General features: G+C 39.1%; 3 protein-coding genes across 3 annotated transcripts; 2 read left to right on the top strand and 1 right to left on the bottom strand.

Annotated features, from left to right (window-relative positions):
- The first annotated feature begins 3983 nt into the window (after nt 1-3983).
- Nucleotides 3984-8048, top strand: LOC146968430 (L-amino-acid oxidase-like). The gene is made up of 7 exons (XM_085760512.1): nt 3984-4002; nt 5561-5784; nt 5915-6027; nt 6118-6319; nt 6525-6593; nt 6930-7066; nt 7160-8048. Exons 1-7 carry the CDS (start codon nt 3984-3986, stop codon nt 7971-7973), a joined length of 1578 nt encoding a protein of 525 aa, XP_085616638.1. The 3' UTR covers nt 7974-8048.
- Nucleotides 8049-9697: 1649 nt separating this feature from the next.
- Nucleotides 9698-13637, top strand: LOC146968431 (L-amino-acid oxidase-like). Its single transcript, XM_085759600.1, has 7 exons — nt 9698-9794; nt 10502-10728; nt 11083-11195; nt 11451-11652; nt 11778-11846; nt 11986-12122; nt 12564-13637. The coding sequence occupies exons 1-7, from the start codon at nt 9764-9766 to the stop codon at nt 13357-13359; spliced, it is 1575 nt and encodes a 524-aa protein (XP_085615726.1). The 5' UTR covers nt 9698-9763; the 3' UTR covers nt 13360-13637.
- Nucleotides 13638-14142: 505 nt separating this feature from the next.
- Nucleotides 14143-16189, bottom strand: LOC146968432 (uncharacterized). The gene is made up of 2 exons (XM_085760513.1): nt 16083-16189; nt 14143-15019 (listed from the first exon to the last, which is right to left on the bottom strand). The coding sequence occupies exons 1-2, from the start codon at nt 16187-16189 to the stop codon at nt 14143-14145; spliced, it is 984 nt and encodes a 327-aa protein (XP_085616639.1).
- Between the last annotated feature and the right edge of the window lie 543 nt (nt 16190-16732).

A 16732-nucleotide genomic window follows, 5' to 3' on the forward strand; every position in this document is an offset into this window, starting at 1 on the left:
GAATAGGTGAAGTGTCACACACAGTGTCTCAACAGTGTTTCTAATTACAGCTAGTGTTTGTGTGTGTGGGTATATGTGAGGGTGGGAGGGTTGGTTTTTTTTCTTTGTTGTTTTTAGCCTCTGTGAGTCACTTTGTGTTGCTTATGTGTATGAAAGTGCCATGAAAATACAATTTGATTTGATCAATGTAATTTGCAAATATAGGTTTAGGTGTCATCTGCATATTAGTGAATAAAATTAAATTTAGTCCAACTACTGAGAGAAAATATGGGGAGATACACTTATTCCTCACCAGAATAATATGACAATGTCTTTTTGCTAACTGTTTATTCTGTGTATCCAAACCTATACAGAAAGCTAGGCTAATGTAAGCTAACAAAGAAGCTGAGGTTTTAAGTGAAATTTTATACATTTCTGAGCAAAAAGTGGCCAAGCATTGATTCACGTTGTTACATTTGACTCACAACATTTGACGGTATCAGTCATCAAAGTGAAATTTTGTAAGTGAACATTTTGGCAACACACTGGCATAATGTCATGATTTTGTTTGTTCTTGTTTCTAAAACAGAAGTCTCATCAGTTCCATCAGAAATGACCAACACAGGTGCAGAAGAACATTTCTTGTACTCTACAATTACAAAGGTAAGACTGAGGTCAATCCTGCCTTCAATGACCTGACATACAGTATGTGATGATAGTGATCAGAAAGATGCTAATACATAATTGGATAATTTAGGAAAGTTGCATGATTGAGAGGTTTGAAAGATTTACATTTACAGTGTAACACTTAATTTGTATTGAACATGTATTTTATATCCCATGTGTCTCACAGGTCTCTGAGTGATACGACTGAAGGAGTTCACAGTTTCACTTTTAACGAACCAAAATTAGCAACACAGTGATATGAGTGCATACAAGGAAACAAACAGTCACATTTAATATTTTCTGTTGTGATTTAACAAGCTGTTTCAGCCCTGTGTGAATTTATTTATGGCCACAAATGTCATATGTATGGTGCACATTGGAACACATTGTGCAGATAGGTCAACTCTCTGAAAATAAACTTTATTTACCCACTGATTTTGACTCACATGATTGTAATACAAGGCGTCTTAACATTAACGTAGTGCATCATCTGAGCTCGGTGTCTATTGTTATTTTTTCATTTTCTTCTGGTCTCACAGTTTAACTGCTCTGTTTTCATCTCCTTTGTGGATGTGTGTGTGTTCACAGGAAAACGGCTACTTCTCTGTGGTCAGCTGCTAGCTCAACACTGTTGTATCACTTTCATTCTGTAGCAGGCTGGGTTTGTGGTTTAGCATTGTCTTGTGAGCATCACAGAGCAGCTCATAAAGGAGAGGTCTTTATAAATGTTATTACAGTATGTTAAGGTGTAATTTAGAATTTAGACTTAGAGTTTCCAAACTTTTCCAACTTATCTGTTGCTAATTATGTATCCACCTTTTTTTTTTTTTTTTTTTGCCATGAATGTTAGATGCAACAAGTGCAAACAAGTCAATGTCTGCCTTATATCATTGATAGACAGTTATTAATTGAAAAATAATGATTACATTTCATGTTTTAAGAAGCATTTCATTTTTGAATATTTCTAGAAAGTCATTTATGTTATTGATTTATTTACGTACATATTTTCACCAGTTGTATTGCACTTGCAATACCTTCACAGCCCACCAGCGGGCCTCAGCCCTCAGGTTAGGAACCACCATTAGACAAATACCTCATTGTTCCGTCAAGGTCCTGCTGGTTCTGTTCTGGTTCTGACCAGACCAGTAGATCCTGTTTTATCTCAACCTTTGAACAAATTGACTTCACCAATGTAAATGCCGTTGTGACTGGGCCTTCAACCAAAGTTGGCAGACTAAAAGAAAAACAAACTCATTAAAGCTAATTCAACTTTAATCAGTTGTCAAAGTGAAACTCAGGAGGAGACACACCTCTGTCTGGCAAACTGATTTACCATGTTGGCATGCTAACCGTGGTTAGGAAATGTCAAAAACTTAACACTAGTAACATTATTTCCTCTTTTATTGTTCATTTTTGACAAAATTCCCCAAAATAAGATGAGACACATTCTTTGTTCATGTGATGATGTCGTGTCATTATGTGTTATTTTGTGATCTTGCATCATGACTGGTTATTCCAGATCATTTGACTATGAGATATGGGCAGGGAGTTAGATTAGGATGAGCCAACATTCGAGGGAGTCACGCTGTTTGCAGGGAAACTGGATTGATCAAAGAAATTCCAGCACTTCACATTGTTACTGTAGATTCTGACACTGAAGCTTCTGAAAAGGTAAGATGCTTTATTTCAGTCATTAATAGATACACATTTATTAAGACAAAAAAAAAACAACAGAATGAATTGACATTGAAACTGAGGGCTACTAACTTCCCGAAGTTCCACAAATTACAGTGAATAATAAAAATGTCATTATTAATGATTATATATATATATATGAAGAGACTGTCTGATCACATGTTAACATGATCAAATATTTTTGTTTTTAAAATTTTAAATTCAGTGTTGTCCTTTTCCAATCTACATCAGTCACATGTTATTGATTCAAAAAGAACAGCGACACAATGAAGTACAGTTTTCAGTTATTTTCAGGACATGCACTGTAGGCTCTGGCCCTGACTGAAAGTATAACACTGAACATAAACTGCATTTTATTTTTGAAAAGATACATATTTTTTTAATGTTTTCCCTAAATGAGCTTTTGTGTTGTTGAATCCATTCTGTGTTTGTTTGAATAATAGCATCAGTAAATGGCATCGAGTGTAAATGTGTCTGTGAACCTCAGTAACACACGTTGAGAGAGAAGTCAGGACTTTCTAGGAGCTCTGATGTATTTTTTCTCTTCCTCCTCATGACACCAAACAGCGACGGTTTGGGTCACACGTACTGTTGGAGCAGATGGAGGTGAACCACAAATTCTGTAAGTATTTTACAATTTCGATGTTTATATATTTATCTTTACATTAACTTTGGAATCATGTGAATGTTTTGAGTGAGTTAGAGCTGGAGCAGCTGTGAGGTCGCACATCAGTCTGATCAGTGAAATCTGACAGTGTTTGTAGGAGCCATAATTTATAGATGTAGAAATATGTTGAGATTTAGATTGAATTTCATTATTTCATAGTTTGTATTTTTGATCTATGTGTTGTATATCTATAGTGTAGAATTTGAGGGAGATTACGCCACCCACAGCCTGAGTTGGACGTGAGAGCTGTGATAGGGAGAACATAGTTTTTCTAAGGAGTGATGGATGTAAATTGATTTTTCTTGAAGTAAACTTTTGTTTTTAGTGGAGTAGATAACAGAAAAATCATGCAAATTATGATACAAGCATGAAATTTGGTTTGGTTGTTCTCTAGGGCCTATTGATGAAATCTGTCCGATTGGACATGTGAAAATCCAAGAACCATTTTTCAAGATGGCTGCCAAATTAGCCTCCTGAAGTTTATTTTTTTCATAAAAAATGTGTGTAGTTGACTAATTTGAATGACATAAGTGATACATTGTATTGTATTTGTATATAGACACATAGATGACATCATTCATGGAAAAGGAGAAAAAAGAATATATAACTTTATTGGAAAAGTAACGAAAAAGGACACCAAACCTACTGTGTAGCTTCACACTAAACACAAAAGTTAATCTAGCTGCTACTGTTCACATATGCAGCTGCAGAGTGCTGTGCAAGGAAGCCCTGATTTGAAGCTATTGAACAATATTTGATTTATTAAAAATAAACTTTTCCCGTAGGACAGTCTGAGGACAGAGAGCTTTCAGGTTGAAGTTTAATAATGAAATGCACTGATGAGACTGTGCTAGGTCTCTGCTGTACGTCTTGACCACATGTCAGCTGTTCAGCTGTAGTAGAGGAGAACTTAGCTTGTGCTCCAGTCATTTAAAACAAACAAAAATAAAAACTCTGGTTTAACGACCGGGCTAAAATGTATGTGGAAGGACGCTGTACTACTGGTCCTGCTGCATACCTGACAAGGTGCGACACAACGCTCAGCAGCATACCTGACACTCTTATTTTTTTAACTGGAATAGTTCCACAGCCAACGTAGTGCTACATTCAGCCGAGCCTGAGACCAACATAGCCTACAACACGTAACAGTGTGGCATTGTTGCCTTCTCTTTTCACTGACAGCCCCATCCCCCTTTGTTTGCATGACAAATAATACTAGAGCATAATCGCAGCCTGTGTGTAACAAAATCGCATTTGATCATATTGCAATATAATTGCAAATGCAATTAATAATTTAGTTCTTTTCTTTTTTTCTCACGTCGTGCCCCCCCCCTTTAAAAACTCTGGCGTCCCCCAAGGGGAGGCGCGCCCCACAGTTTGAAAAACACTGTTTTACTAAATTAATTTGTTGGGCGCTACCCTGTATACAATCACAAAATCCAACTCAACAAACTTGAAAAAATAGGAATTGACACCAAGATCAATAAAATTAACTACACACATTAATATAAAAATGGTGATTTATAAGGCTAATTTGGCAGCCATCTTGAAAAATAGCCGCCATCTTGGATTTTCAAATGTCCAATCAGACAAATTTGATCAGAAGCCTCTCAAGAACAAATATATCACATTTCATGCTTGTATCATAATTTGCATAATTCCACTCAAATTTAGCTTTTATCTGCTCCACTATTTTGAAACCTTATATATCTCGTTGTTCATTCTTGTAAGAAACCTTACCTTTCATTCCTCTCATGTGGCTCATGTGTGGTGTTAATTCTGTATATATTGAAAGTCATCACTTCCTGTTCCCTGTCTGCGGTTAACACCCACTCAGTTGGGTTTTACTTCTGCTTTATCACCCTGAGATTTACACTGGTACAGTTTAAATTTAATGACTATGTGATGAAATCAGGAGAGGTCAAATTTATTTATTAACCTTTTTTTTTTTTTGCTGAACCTCACAGAAACTTGAGTGAAACTGGAGGAACTGAATATCTTATTCCTATTCCATTATTCTCCTTATTCACATATTGACAGCATCAGTTAAGTGTCTGTAATTGTGATGCAGAGAAGACCAAATACAGGGTAACACTTTATTTTAAGGGGTCCTTGTTCCTGTGTATCTACCTAATTAATTACAGTGTAATTACCTATGTAACCGTATGTAATAAAATGTACTTACATTGTAAATACATAGTGTATTTTGGTGTACTTACAGGTCCTTGTTACACTTGTAATAAGAAATACCAAAGTGGCCTCTCTCTTTGCACAAGCATTTCTTATTACAAGTGTAACAATGACCTGTAAGTACACCAAAATACACTATGTATTTACAATGTAAGTACATGTTATTACATACGGTTACATAGGTAATTACACTGTAATTAATTAGGTAGATACACAGGAACAAGGACCCCTTAAAATAAAGTGTTACCAAATACAGTGTGTTTGTCCAGACTAAATATTTGTGCATGTTCGACAGTGTAAAGTCTTTTGGTACAAGTTCCTTGTGGCAGTAAACAGCATGTTTTCATTTCATTGTCCCTCCAGTTGCAGTTGCGTTACTGCTGCTGCTGCTCACAGTGCACCATGGTCACTCTGTGTGCATGAACGAACATCTGGCTGATTGTCTAGAGGACAAAGATTACAATGATCTGCTGAAGACGATGCAGCACGGCCTCCCACACATGAACACATCTCATCATGTTGTTGTTGTTGGAGCTGGCATGGCCGGACTGACGGCCGCTAAGCTGCTGCAAGACGCAGGACACAAGGTACAAGCCAACAGGGCAGTAGGAGAGGGTTAGCCTGAAGATCACATAAAGAGGACAGAAACTAGATGACAAACACCACTAGACTGGACTCACTTGTAATCCGTTGTATGTACCCATGTGTTTTCATAAGGTAACCATAGTAGAGGCTGATGATCGCATTGGAGGTCGTGTGGAGACCTACAGGAACGAGAAAGAGGGCTGGTACGCTGAACTGGGTGCCATGAGGATCCCAAGTTCCCACCGGTGCGTTTAATCGTTCCACAGAAACACATAGTATATATGTAAATGATCTGTCACCTCTATTACTAATAACATTATTGATCTCCTGAGCAGGATCGCCCTTTGGTTGGCTCAAGAGCTTGGGGTCAAGTTGAATGAGTTCATCATGTTTGACCCTCAGACCTTTTACCTGGTCAATAGACAGCGGGTGCGGACGTACGCTGTGCAATCAAACCCTGACGTCCTCAAGTACAAGGTAGATAAAAGCGAGAAAGGGAAGTCGGCCGACGAACTGCTGCAGCGAGCTCTGCAGAGGGTACGTAAAACAGATCAGGAAGTTTCTGTTCTGAGTCACAAACCATAGAAACACTCAACACAACTACAATAGTGTGTCATCAGCATAGAATAGTTCATTTTTAATTTTGCCGGTTCAGTATTTTGTGTGTTGCAGATGTCATTTCGATACTGCACATGGACATTTTCAGCTGATAAGATAAGTGACTTCATTATCTCTGTTGAAGGTGAAAAATGAAGTGGAGGCTAATGGCTGCTGGGCTGCATTCAAAAAATATGACCGGTACTCTGTAAAGGTAAAACACAAAGTGATCTCATCATTCAATAAACATTGTATGAATAGTCTCTGGTATTTGAAAGCATTAAAAATAAGATCTATATACTAATGTTAACCAAGTAACAGTTAACCTGACAGACATAATAAGCGACTCCTTTGGTTTACAGCTTTGCAGTTTTTCTTGCAGGTATATTTTTAATGAAAATCAAACTTAGAAATAAGATCAAACAAGTAAATATGCTTCCAATATTGTTATTGGAAAAGAAAGACAGTGTCCTATATCCCGTCATGTCAAATGTCCATAACACCCTGTCAAACATTTTAAACCAGTTGAGCAATAATATGTGTTCAACAGGAGTATTTGAAAGAAGAAGGAAATCTGAGTTCAGGGGCGGTGAGAATGATCGGAGACCTGCTCAATGAACAGAGTCTGATGTACACAGCACTGACGGAGATGCTCTACGACCAGAGTGACATCAATGACAACACCACGTAATTCACACCATGACCTTGTCTTCAGTCTTATCATCAACATATATCAAAAATAGATCATTACAGTAATAGCTTTGTCTTTCTGTTTTCAAGGTACTATGAGGTGACCGGCGGGTCGGACCTTCTCCCCAAAGCTTTTCTCAGGAAACTTGACGTCCCAATACTCCTCAGCTCCAAGGTCAAACGTATCAGCCAGTCAGCTAAAGGTGTGACTGTGTCATATCAGACTGAAAACCATTCCTCTTTGACGGACCTTCATGCAGATGTTGTCCTTGTAACAACCACAGCCAAAGCAGCTCTCTTCATAGACTTTGACCCACCACTCTCCATTCACAAGATGGAGGCTCTGAGGGCGGTGCACTACGACAGCTCCACTAAGATCATCCTCACCTTCAGTGAGACGTTCTGGGAGGAGGACGGCATCCGTGGAGGAAAGAGCATCACTGACGGACCCTCTCGTTACATCTACTACCCCAGTCACAGTTTCCCAAAGAACAAGACCATCGGCGTCCTCCTGGCTTCCTACACCTGGTCCGACGACTCCCTCCTCTTCCTAGGAGCCAGCGATGAAGATCTGAAAGAACTGGCTCTGAGGGATTTGGTGAAGATCCACGGAGAGCGTGTCAGGTCTCTCTGCACAGGAGTGGTGGTGAAGAGGTGGAGCTCAGATCCTCACAGTTTGGGCGCCTTCGCTCTCTTCACACCTTACCAGCATTTAGAGTACTCTAAGGAGCTCTTCAGAAGAGAAGGCAGGGTGCACTTCGCCGGCGAACACACGGCCTTCCCTCACGCCTGGATCGAGACGTCGATGAAATCAGCGATCAGGGCGGCTACAAACATTAACGAAGGAAAGCTACTGAATTCAGACTCAGGCAGTTGTGCAGTCCGGGAAAAGTTGTGTGAATGAGAGAATAGCACCTTCAGTTTATACCAATGTAACCTGTTTGAGTGATTTGAAGTGTTTGTTTCAGTAGAAATGTCACTGTTTAACCTTCTTACTTGTAATCTGACAATCCTTTCTTCCTGCCCTGATCATATGTGTTTAATAAAGAGGAAATAAAACTTAATGGTCTTATTTTTGAGATGTGTGTATTTTTCCTAAGGATGAACCAACTGTCTGCCTGCAACATTCTCACTCTTCACACAAAAAAAGTGTTCAGCATAAATGTTATGACTATCAACAAATGTACACTGCTCAAAAAAAGAAAGGGAACACTTAAACAACACATCTTAGATCTCAATTAATGAAATATTCCAGTTTAAAATCGTTATTTAATATATATTAGAGTGTGTTGAGAACAAAATAACATAGAAATGATCATCCCAGGTTGATTTCACATGGGTATGATATACTTGGAGTTGTGTATTAAACCAGAATTTGTGCAGTAATGATGACCCAAGCTTGTTAATATTATATATACTATATGTGTATCTCACAACAGATGTTGCAACCAAGTATTACAGTTGACCAGTCCTTCATGACTTTTCCAAACACTAAAACAAAATGTCTTCTTGAGAATCATAATGAACAAACATTGAACTGAATGAATTCAGTCATGTGTCACTGCACCAACAACAGCAGCGCTCCATGCATTATCAAAGAATGTCTAATATGCAGATTAAGGTTGCATGTGACACTGTAATACAGTATGATGGAGCTGGTTCCTCTGTGTGGTGCAGACTGACGATCAACCACCATGGGAAAGACAAACATGTGGTTTGCAAAAAATGCACAAGACAAATGAATGATTTAAAAAGAATCCTCCCTTTCCCTCTGAGCAGTTTTACTTTGGGCAAAGTTCCCATAAAATGACCCAAAATTGCGTAACAGTAAACTTTTTATATGTGATCATGAGACCTGAACAGTGATTTACACCTCACTGCCAGAGACAGTGAGGAATAATGAAAGCAAAACCAAAGCCATGGTTTAAAAGAAGGAAGGAAGTCATGCCTTTGGTGGTCATGCCAGTCAGGTGAGAGGAAATCTCCCGGTCACAGAGCTCTATAAGAGAGCATGGTTTCATATCAGGTCACTGAGACATCACAGAAGGTAGGAATCTGCAATTCATCCAATTAATTGAATTACATTGAATGAATATAAATGTATGGAAACACTTAACGTGAATTAACGTTAGTTAGTACATTATTAAGCATTATTATATAAACTAATGTGTTAAATGATGCTGAGTAATGCATACATAATGATAACTAATTACATTATTATTAATTACTTAATAATTTATTAACTAACTTTGAGTAGTAAATATTAATTAACTGCTTATTAATTAACATGTTTCCTAATCCTAAGTAATACATAATAATGATTGTTAATATATCTTAAAACAGTTCATTAATGCTTAATAATGTACTAACTAATGTTAATTAAGGAACCCTTGTTGTAAAGTGTTACCAAATTTATAAATTATGAATAAAAAATGTCAATGTTATATTTCTCTTCCTCTGCAGAGAATTTTCAAAATGTTATATTTTCTTTCTTTTTTTTTTACAGAATGTCGCAAAATTTGTATTCGCATGTGTTCATTACACTGTTACTTAGTTTTTGCATATAACTCTTCACTGCTGCTGTACCTACTGAGTTTGAAGAATTTCATCCATTTTCTTTCTGTGTGTTTTTCTCTCTCTCATCGTCCTCCTTTGGCCACCAAAGACAAAAAGAAGCCGGGTCTTCAAACTGAGATGGAGCTACGTGTGGTGAACTGGAAATTATGTGAGTATTTACAGAAATATTGTAAATGTTTTTGTTTTTGTTATAATCTGGTTTGAATCCTTGTGTCACTTCTCTGTGATCAGACTTGGATCATTTTCCTCCGTCCTTGGTTTGACCCAAAGTTTTATTTTTTGCAGTTCTGCTTTTGATTTGTCAGAGATTTTATTTGACTTACATCACTGAGTGATGAAACAGGGTGTGACCAGTCTGTACAGGAACTGTCAGTCATGGGGGTGACACACTGGCTAAAAGATGGGAGGGAAAGCAGGAACTATTTTTCACCACCTAGTTTACGGAACTGAAACTCCCTTGTTCCATGGATTTTACATAACACGTTGTAGTTAGAGTTCAAATATTAAAGGCTATGCAGGGCATACAAACATTGTTCAGACCCGTTAGACCTTATTCTGCCTATTTTTGTTTTAGTTTTAACGCTAAAATAATTTACATTCATTTTCCTTAAACTGTAGCTCAGATTCATTACATTCTCTTGATCTCCTGATGTTTCTGCACATTCCTTTGTCATTTCATTTTCAAAAGAATCAAAAGTGATTTTCTCTGCTTTGTCATTTAGGGGGTCTAAGTATAAATGAATGAGTAAAAATAATTGATTTAATGATTTTTAAATATCCATCGTCTCCACTCGGAAATTTGCTGAATTTAATATCCCAAGATCAACAGCTGTTTTCATGTTGCTGTGCCTCCAGTTGCTGTCAGCATGATGCTGTTCACCGTGAGCTGTGGCCACACTGCTGCTGCTCTCAGTGTGAAGGAACATCTGGCCCACTGTCTGGAGGACAAAGACCATGAAGTGCTGTTGAACACTGTGAAGACCGGACTCACACCCATTAACAAACCTCATCACGTTGCTATTGTTGGGGCGGGCATGGCCGGACTGACGGCTGCAAAGCTGCTGCAAGACGCAGGACACAAGGTACAAACAACAGGTCGATACAATGAAGCTGTAGGAGATGTTTGTTCAGCCACTAGGGGGCGACTGAACACTGTGGAACTACCTCATTTAGCCTCCTAACTTATTTAACAGAAAACAAATGTATTTAGAATATATTGTGTTTTTGAGCTTGAATTAACTCACAATGATGAGACATAAATAAACTATACAGAACTCTGGATGACATCATGTGTGGTTATTCATGAGGAATGTTATTGCACAGATTTTCTAAATTCACATACTGCTTGTTTGATTGATGCCTTCTCTGACAAAAATATATTTTGAAGATTAGATACCTCTGGCTTATTATGTCATTGTTTTATCTCTTTGATCAAGGTAACAATATTGGAGTCTAGTGAGCGGGTAGGTGGACGTGTGGAGACCTACAGGAATGAAAAAGAGGGCTGGTATGCTGAAATGGGAGCAATGAGAATCCCAAATTTTCATGAGTGAGTCACAGTTGCTCTTAATTTTGTAACTTTTCCCCTTAAAGCAATTCCAATGTCCATTTATCTGCATTGCCGACGTTACACGCAACGTGTTGCTAGTCCAAAATGCTGTGTTGGTTAGTTGGTGCCAGCAGCAAATAGCAATATTCAGAGAATGTTTTAGGAGAGGACAGTTTGAACAACTCTTGTTCACATTGGTGTTTAGTAGCTTTGCTCTCAGAGGTTTCACAGTCTCATGATTTTCTGTCTCAACAGGATTGTCCGCTGGTTTATCAGTAAACTGGGCCTCAAGCTAAATAAATTCAGAATGGAAGACCTCAACACGTTTTACCTGATCCATGGTCAGAGGAAACGGACCTACGCAGTGAAAGCAGACCCCGACATCCTGAAGTACGATCTGCCAGAAGGAGAGAGGAATAGGTCGGCCGAGGAGCTGCTACAGCAGGCTTTGCAGAAGGTAGACTGGCATGAGCAGGGAATTTGAAGTCTCTTGTTTTTTACTGTATAAATGATGGTGATATGGGTCTACAGTAGTGTGTAGTTGTGAGTGTAACTTCTAACTGTAATTAATCTCTTCTGTAGGTGGAAGATGAAGTGGAGGCACACGGTTGCTGGGCAGCGCTGAAGAAATATGACCACTACTCTGTGAAGGTAAAGCCCAGTGAGATTCATGAGAACGTCTTCCAGCACAAACTGAACACTGAATTGTTTCAGTTTGAGTTAACAGATAAAGTACAATTCAAGGAGAGAATTAGACTCCACAAAGACATTTTTGTGTTTGATTTTACAGGAATATCTGAAGAGCGAAGGCGGCCTGAGTGCAGAGGCAGTGAGCATGATTGGAGACTTGCTGAACGAGCAGAGCCTCATGCACCTGGCTCTTACTGAGCTGATCTACCTCAACGCTGACGTCAGTGACCAAACCCAGTAAGATTATTGATTTACTATATTTTTACGTCTTTTAGCAAAAAGGACATAAAACTAGACAAGTCCTGTCAGACCAGTTTCTGCTCCAAAGTGTTGCACTCATTTGAGGACAAGGGATGGTTGTTGAAATCTGACATTCTGGCTTCTGCACTGGATTGTTTGATGCTTTGAGGACCATCAGTTTTATAGTTTTGGGTGTGACAAGTCTCTGTGGTTACTTGGCTTTATCAGAGCAAAGATAAGTCATAGGAGGCAGGTCAATCTTTGGCTAACCTGCATGTATCAGGAAGCACTGCATTTTTTGTTGTTTTTCTACTTTTTATTCCACCCTCACAATGTCTGCCAAGAACCAAAGGAAACGGCAGCCATGGCTTGACTTGCTGTAATTGCCCCAGGCTGAATGGTTCAGTACAAATAAAGATTTGTCTTTTTCTTTTGAAGGTACGATGAAATAACTGGTGGGTCAGATCTTCTGCCCAAAGCTTTTCTCTCCGTCCTCGACGGGCCCATCCTCCTCAATTCCAAGGTCAAACGTATCAGCCAGTCAGCTAAAGGTGTGACTGTGTCATATCAGACTGAAAACCATTCTTCTTTGACGGACCTTCATGCAGATGTTGTCCTTGTAACAACCACAGCCAAAGCAGCTCTCTTCATAGACTTTGACCCACCTCTTTCCATTCACAAGATGGAGGCTCTGAGGGGAGTCCATTATGAAAGCTCCACTAAGATCATCCTCACCTTCAGTGAGACGTTCTGGGAGGAGGACGGCATCCACGGGGGAAAGAGCATCACTGACGGACCCTCTCGTTACATCTACTACCCCAGTCACAGTTTCCCAAAGAACAAGACCATCGGCGTCCTCCTGGCTTCCTACACCTGGTCTGACGACTCCCTCCTCTTCCTAGGAGCCAGCGATGAAGATCTGAAAGAACTGGCTCTGAGGGATTTGGTGAAGATCCACGGAGAGCGTGTCAGGTCTCTCTGCACAGGAGTGGTGGTGAAGAGGTGGAGCTCAGATCCTCACAGTTTGGGCGCCTTCGCTCTCTTCACACCTTACCAGCATTTAGAGTACTCTAAGGAGCTCTTCAGAAGAGAAGGCAGGGTGCACTTCGCCGGCGAACACACGGCCTTCCCTCACGCCTGGATCGAGACGTCGATGAAATCAGCGATCAGGGCGGCTACAAACATTAACAAAGGAGTGCACAAGGAACCAGCTAAACAGCGAGATGAGCTCTAGGCTGTAGAATTGGTTTTGTAGGAAAATCAGTGTTATGGTAACAATGAAATGGTAGGAAATGTTAAAAAAGAAATGACAGCAGAATTGCACTTTTTCTCGTTGATTTCTTATTTTTTAATTATTGATTAATCCACAGATTATTTAAAACAGTTAATTATTTGTTCATCACAATTTCACAGAGCACAAACTGGTGTCTTCAAATGGGCTAATTTATTACTTATATATCTAAAACATTATACTAATCAGATGCATTCCCTGATGTTCTACCATGGTCAAACGTATTAAAGCCTTTGGAAACATGACTTTAAATAGTAAAAATGCTTATATTATATCAAAGTCAAGTGCCTCATTAAACATCCACAAAAGTCTGAGTGACAATAACTATTCAAAACAATAACAGTGTGGGCGTGGCAGATAATGCTATGATTGACAGCTCCCTCGTTTTGATTGACAGCTGGCTCCGCTCACTTAAACACGGCAATGGCGACCGTAAAAAAAAAAAAAAAAAAAGAAAAGTCCTCACTGGAGGACGTGCATTGATCGATGCTATCGATGCTAGTTAGCTAGACTATGACCAGCTTTCGTTTGGGAGCGTCATAACCGTCTTGGTCATGTCTCACAGAAAAAAAAACTGCTTTTAACCGTCACTCATGTCTGTGTGTGAGCGCGACGAGGGACTGACTGACACAGACAGGTCGCACTGGAACGCAAATAAATGCTAAACGCTAATCGCCGATTTACACACACGCACGTGGATTTGGTTTTCCAGGGGCTTTAACTAATCTAACCACTGTTGGTGCAGTGAGAGCAGGACAGTTTCCCCGCTCTGTGCAGGAACAGCAGAGGTAATGTCAGACTCACCGGCAGAGTCAGCCAGTTTGCAGCCATCAGCACAGCACACCCAACATCGTAATTCAGCAGTTTAGATTTGTCCAGAGCGAGACTCACGATCAACGCAATAAACCACAACCAAAGTGCTCCCGTAATGGCTGCAATGGTGTAGAAAGCTCTTTTCTTTGATTGGTCCACCTGCACCCTGTCCCTACCCACATCCCCTGGTCCTGGACGAATCAGAACACGGAGAACACTGAGGCTGCAGAAAGAGACGGTGACTAAGAACAAGGCCACATAGCAGAAATATGGGATGTAGGGCATCTCAGGGGCATAGGTAGCTGTTACACTAAGCCACGAGAAGGTAAACAGCCAGCCGCACCCAATGCTGACATTTCTGATCCTGACCCCCCCTGACTGCTTCAGCCACAAGTAGGTGACAGGTCGAGCAGCGGCCAGGTATCTATCCACACAGGTGAGAGTTTGAAAGAATATCTGTCCAGGGTAAGTAAGACTAGATACATAAGCCCCCAAGTCAATCAGCACGGAGGAACCAACATCCAAACCCCAGAAGTAAAAGACAGCCCCAAACATGTAGATCATCTCCACAGCAATCGTGTTGTAGGTGAAGATGTCCGAGTGGCTCGTCGTTGCAAAGGAGCGCCGCTGCCGCCATCGACGGTGACCCAGGTAGAGGACGAAGGTGGAGAGCGGGAGAAGGAGGGAGATTCTGGTGACGGAGTAGATGATGGAGATGATATTCGCAGCTTCATTGTCTGAGCAATGGTACGTGGTACTGGGAGAGTTGGGGGAGTCTTGAGTGGTGTTGCTTTGTTGGTGGAGACAAAAGATTAAACAGGACAACAGTATTTAGGGACTGAAAACAAAATCACAACAGCTCTTTTTCAGTTGTATTAACGTGTGCCTACATTCACAGATACATTTCATTCAGCATTATTATGTACAGTATATACTACCAATGGCTCACTGGGTTCTTCAGATAAATGCTTATTAGGTGATAAAATATAACATTTGGATTGTCACATGTTACATCTATTTTTATTCACGATTTAAACAGGCATAATATTTCTATTTATTGACTGTATAAAACCTTAATGGGAATTATCTTGTTGCTTCTGTGTAAATGTAAATATTTGATCCAGTCCAAATTAATTTCATTTTGTATTATATCAATTTTCCTTTTATTAAAACACACACATTTTTGTAAAATCTTCATCTCATTCATCTTAATCTTCTTAACCTAAGACTTTTCTTTGTTCAACTTCTTCTTAATTGTTTTTTTTTTATTATTTAAATACCCAGACTGCATCAACTATAATGTTGTATATATCTTTGGTACATCTGACAGGCAATATTGTACTCAGAGTTCTTAAAAATAAAAATGTAAGCAAGGACAGTAGTATTGTTTATTTATTGTATGTAGATTTAAAATCATGTATTTCATCACCTACCTTTTCTGTGTGAATAGCAGCATATTGCTGCCTGCTAAAAAAAAAAGTGATTACAAATTACACAATGTACTTTGATGCAAGGAAAGCTAAAAATTTGATCAAGTAATAATCAAGTAATTTCTTGATGTTAAAAATAAAGTTATTAATATAAGAAAACTAGTCAAGTCAACACAACAATGTGCAAAATTGTAATATTTCAACATTAACAACCATCCTGGGATGGACAGACACCAACCTCGTCAGCAGTGTTTCTTCAAACTCTCTGGCGGCTCTTCACAGTGTCTGATCCTTATACGCTGAAACACTGCGTGAGCGTACAAACTGGACAAACTGCAGCAGGACTGTTGGTCATGGAGTTTTGCATGCTGTCAAACACATGAAAAATACTTATGTAATGTGAATAATGGCAGGCAAATGTACTTTTCCATCACGCTGACCCACTGGGTGACGGTGTTGTCATTGTAGGCAGGGTCCGTGTATTTTTCTTCTATGCTATCCTCCAAACTGGAACAATTTGAATCAGTCATGTGCTGCCGATGTTGGCTCAACAACATCATTTATTCAAACCTGTTTGACAGGATTCAAATGAGCCACAAACAAAGACTGCTGTTTAATCAAATGAGCATCTCTGACTGCAGCACTTCATACTGACCACAGCCATTATACAAATACAAGCTACTGTCATCATCAAGGGTCAAAACTTAAAACTGACTTTCCAGCTCAACTCAATTAGGTCAAAGGGTTCAAGCATTAATAACTCTTCCATTTTTTTTTAAATACAATTTTTCAGAAATACCAGAAATGCAAATTGTTGAGACTCAAATAATGAAGTGGTATATTTTATTGATAAAAAATGTATGATTTATGACAAGGTTAATGGGGAAAAAAAATTGGGACTGGAAGTGATTCCAGTGGGAAAACAAAAAGTTCTATGACACCATTTTATAAAGCTGTAAAATGAAACATATGCATGTGTTACATTGCCATCTTAATACACCCAACATGTCCGATTATAAGTATGATGGTTTTTCAATATGTACATATTCTATCAATGTATATTAAACATGAAT

This window comes from Trachurus japonicus, chromosome 18 (assembly GCF_045865225.1).
Source record: "Trachurus japonicus isolate A0001 chromosome 18, Traja_1.0".
NCBI lineage: Eukaryota > Metazoa > Chordata > Actinopteri > Carangiformes > Carangidae > Trachurus > Trachurus japonicus.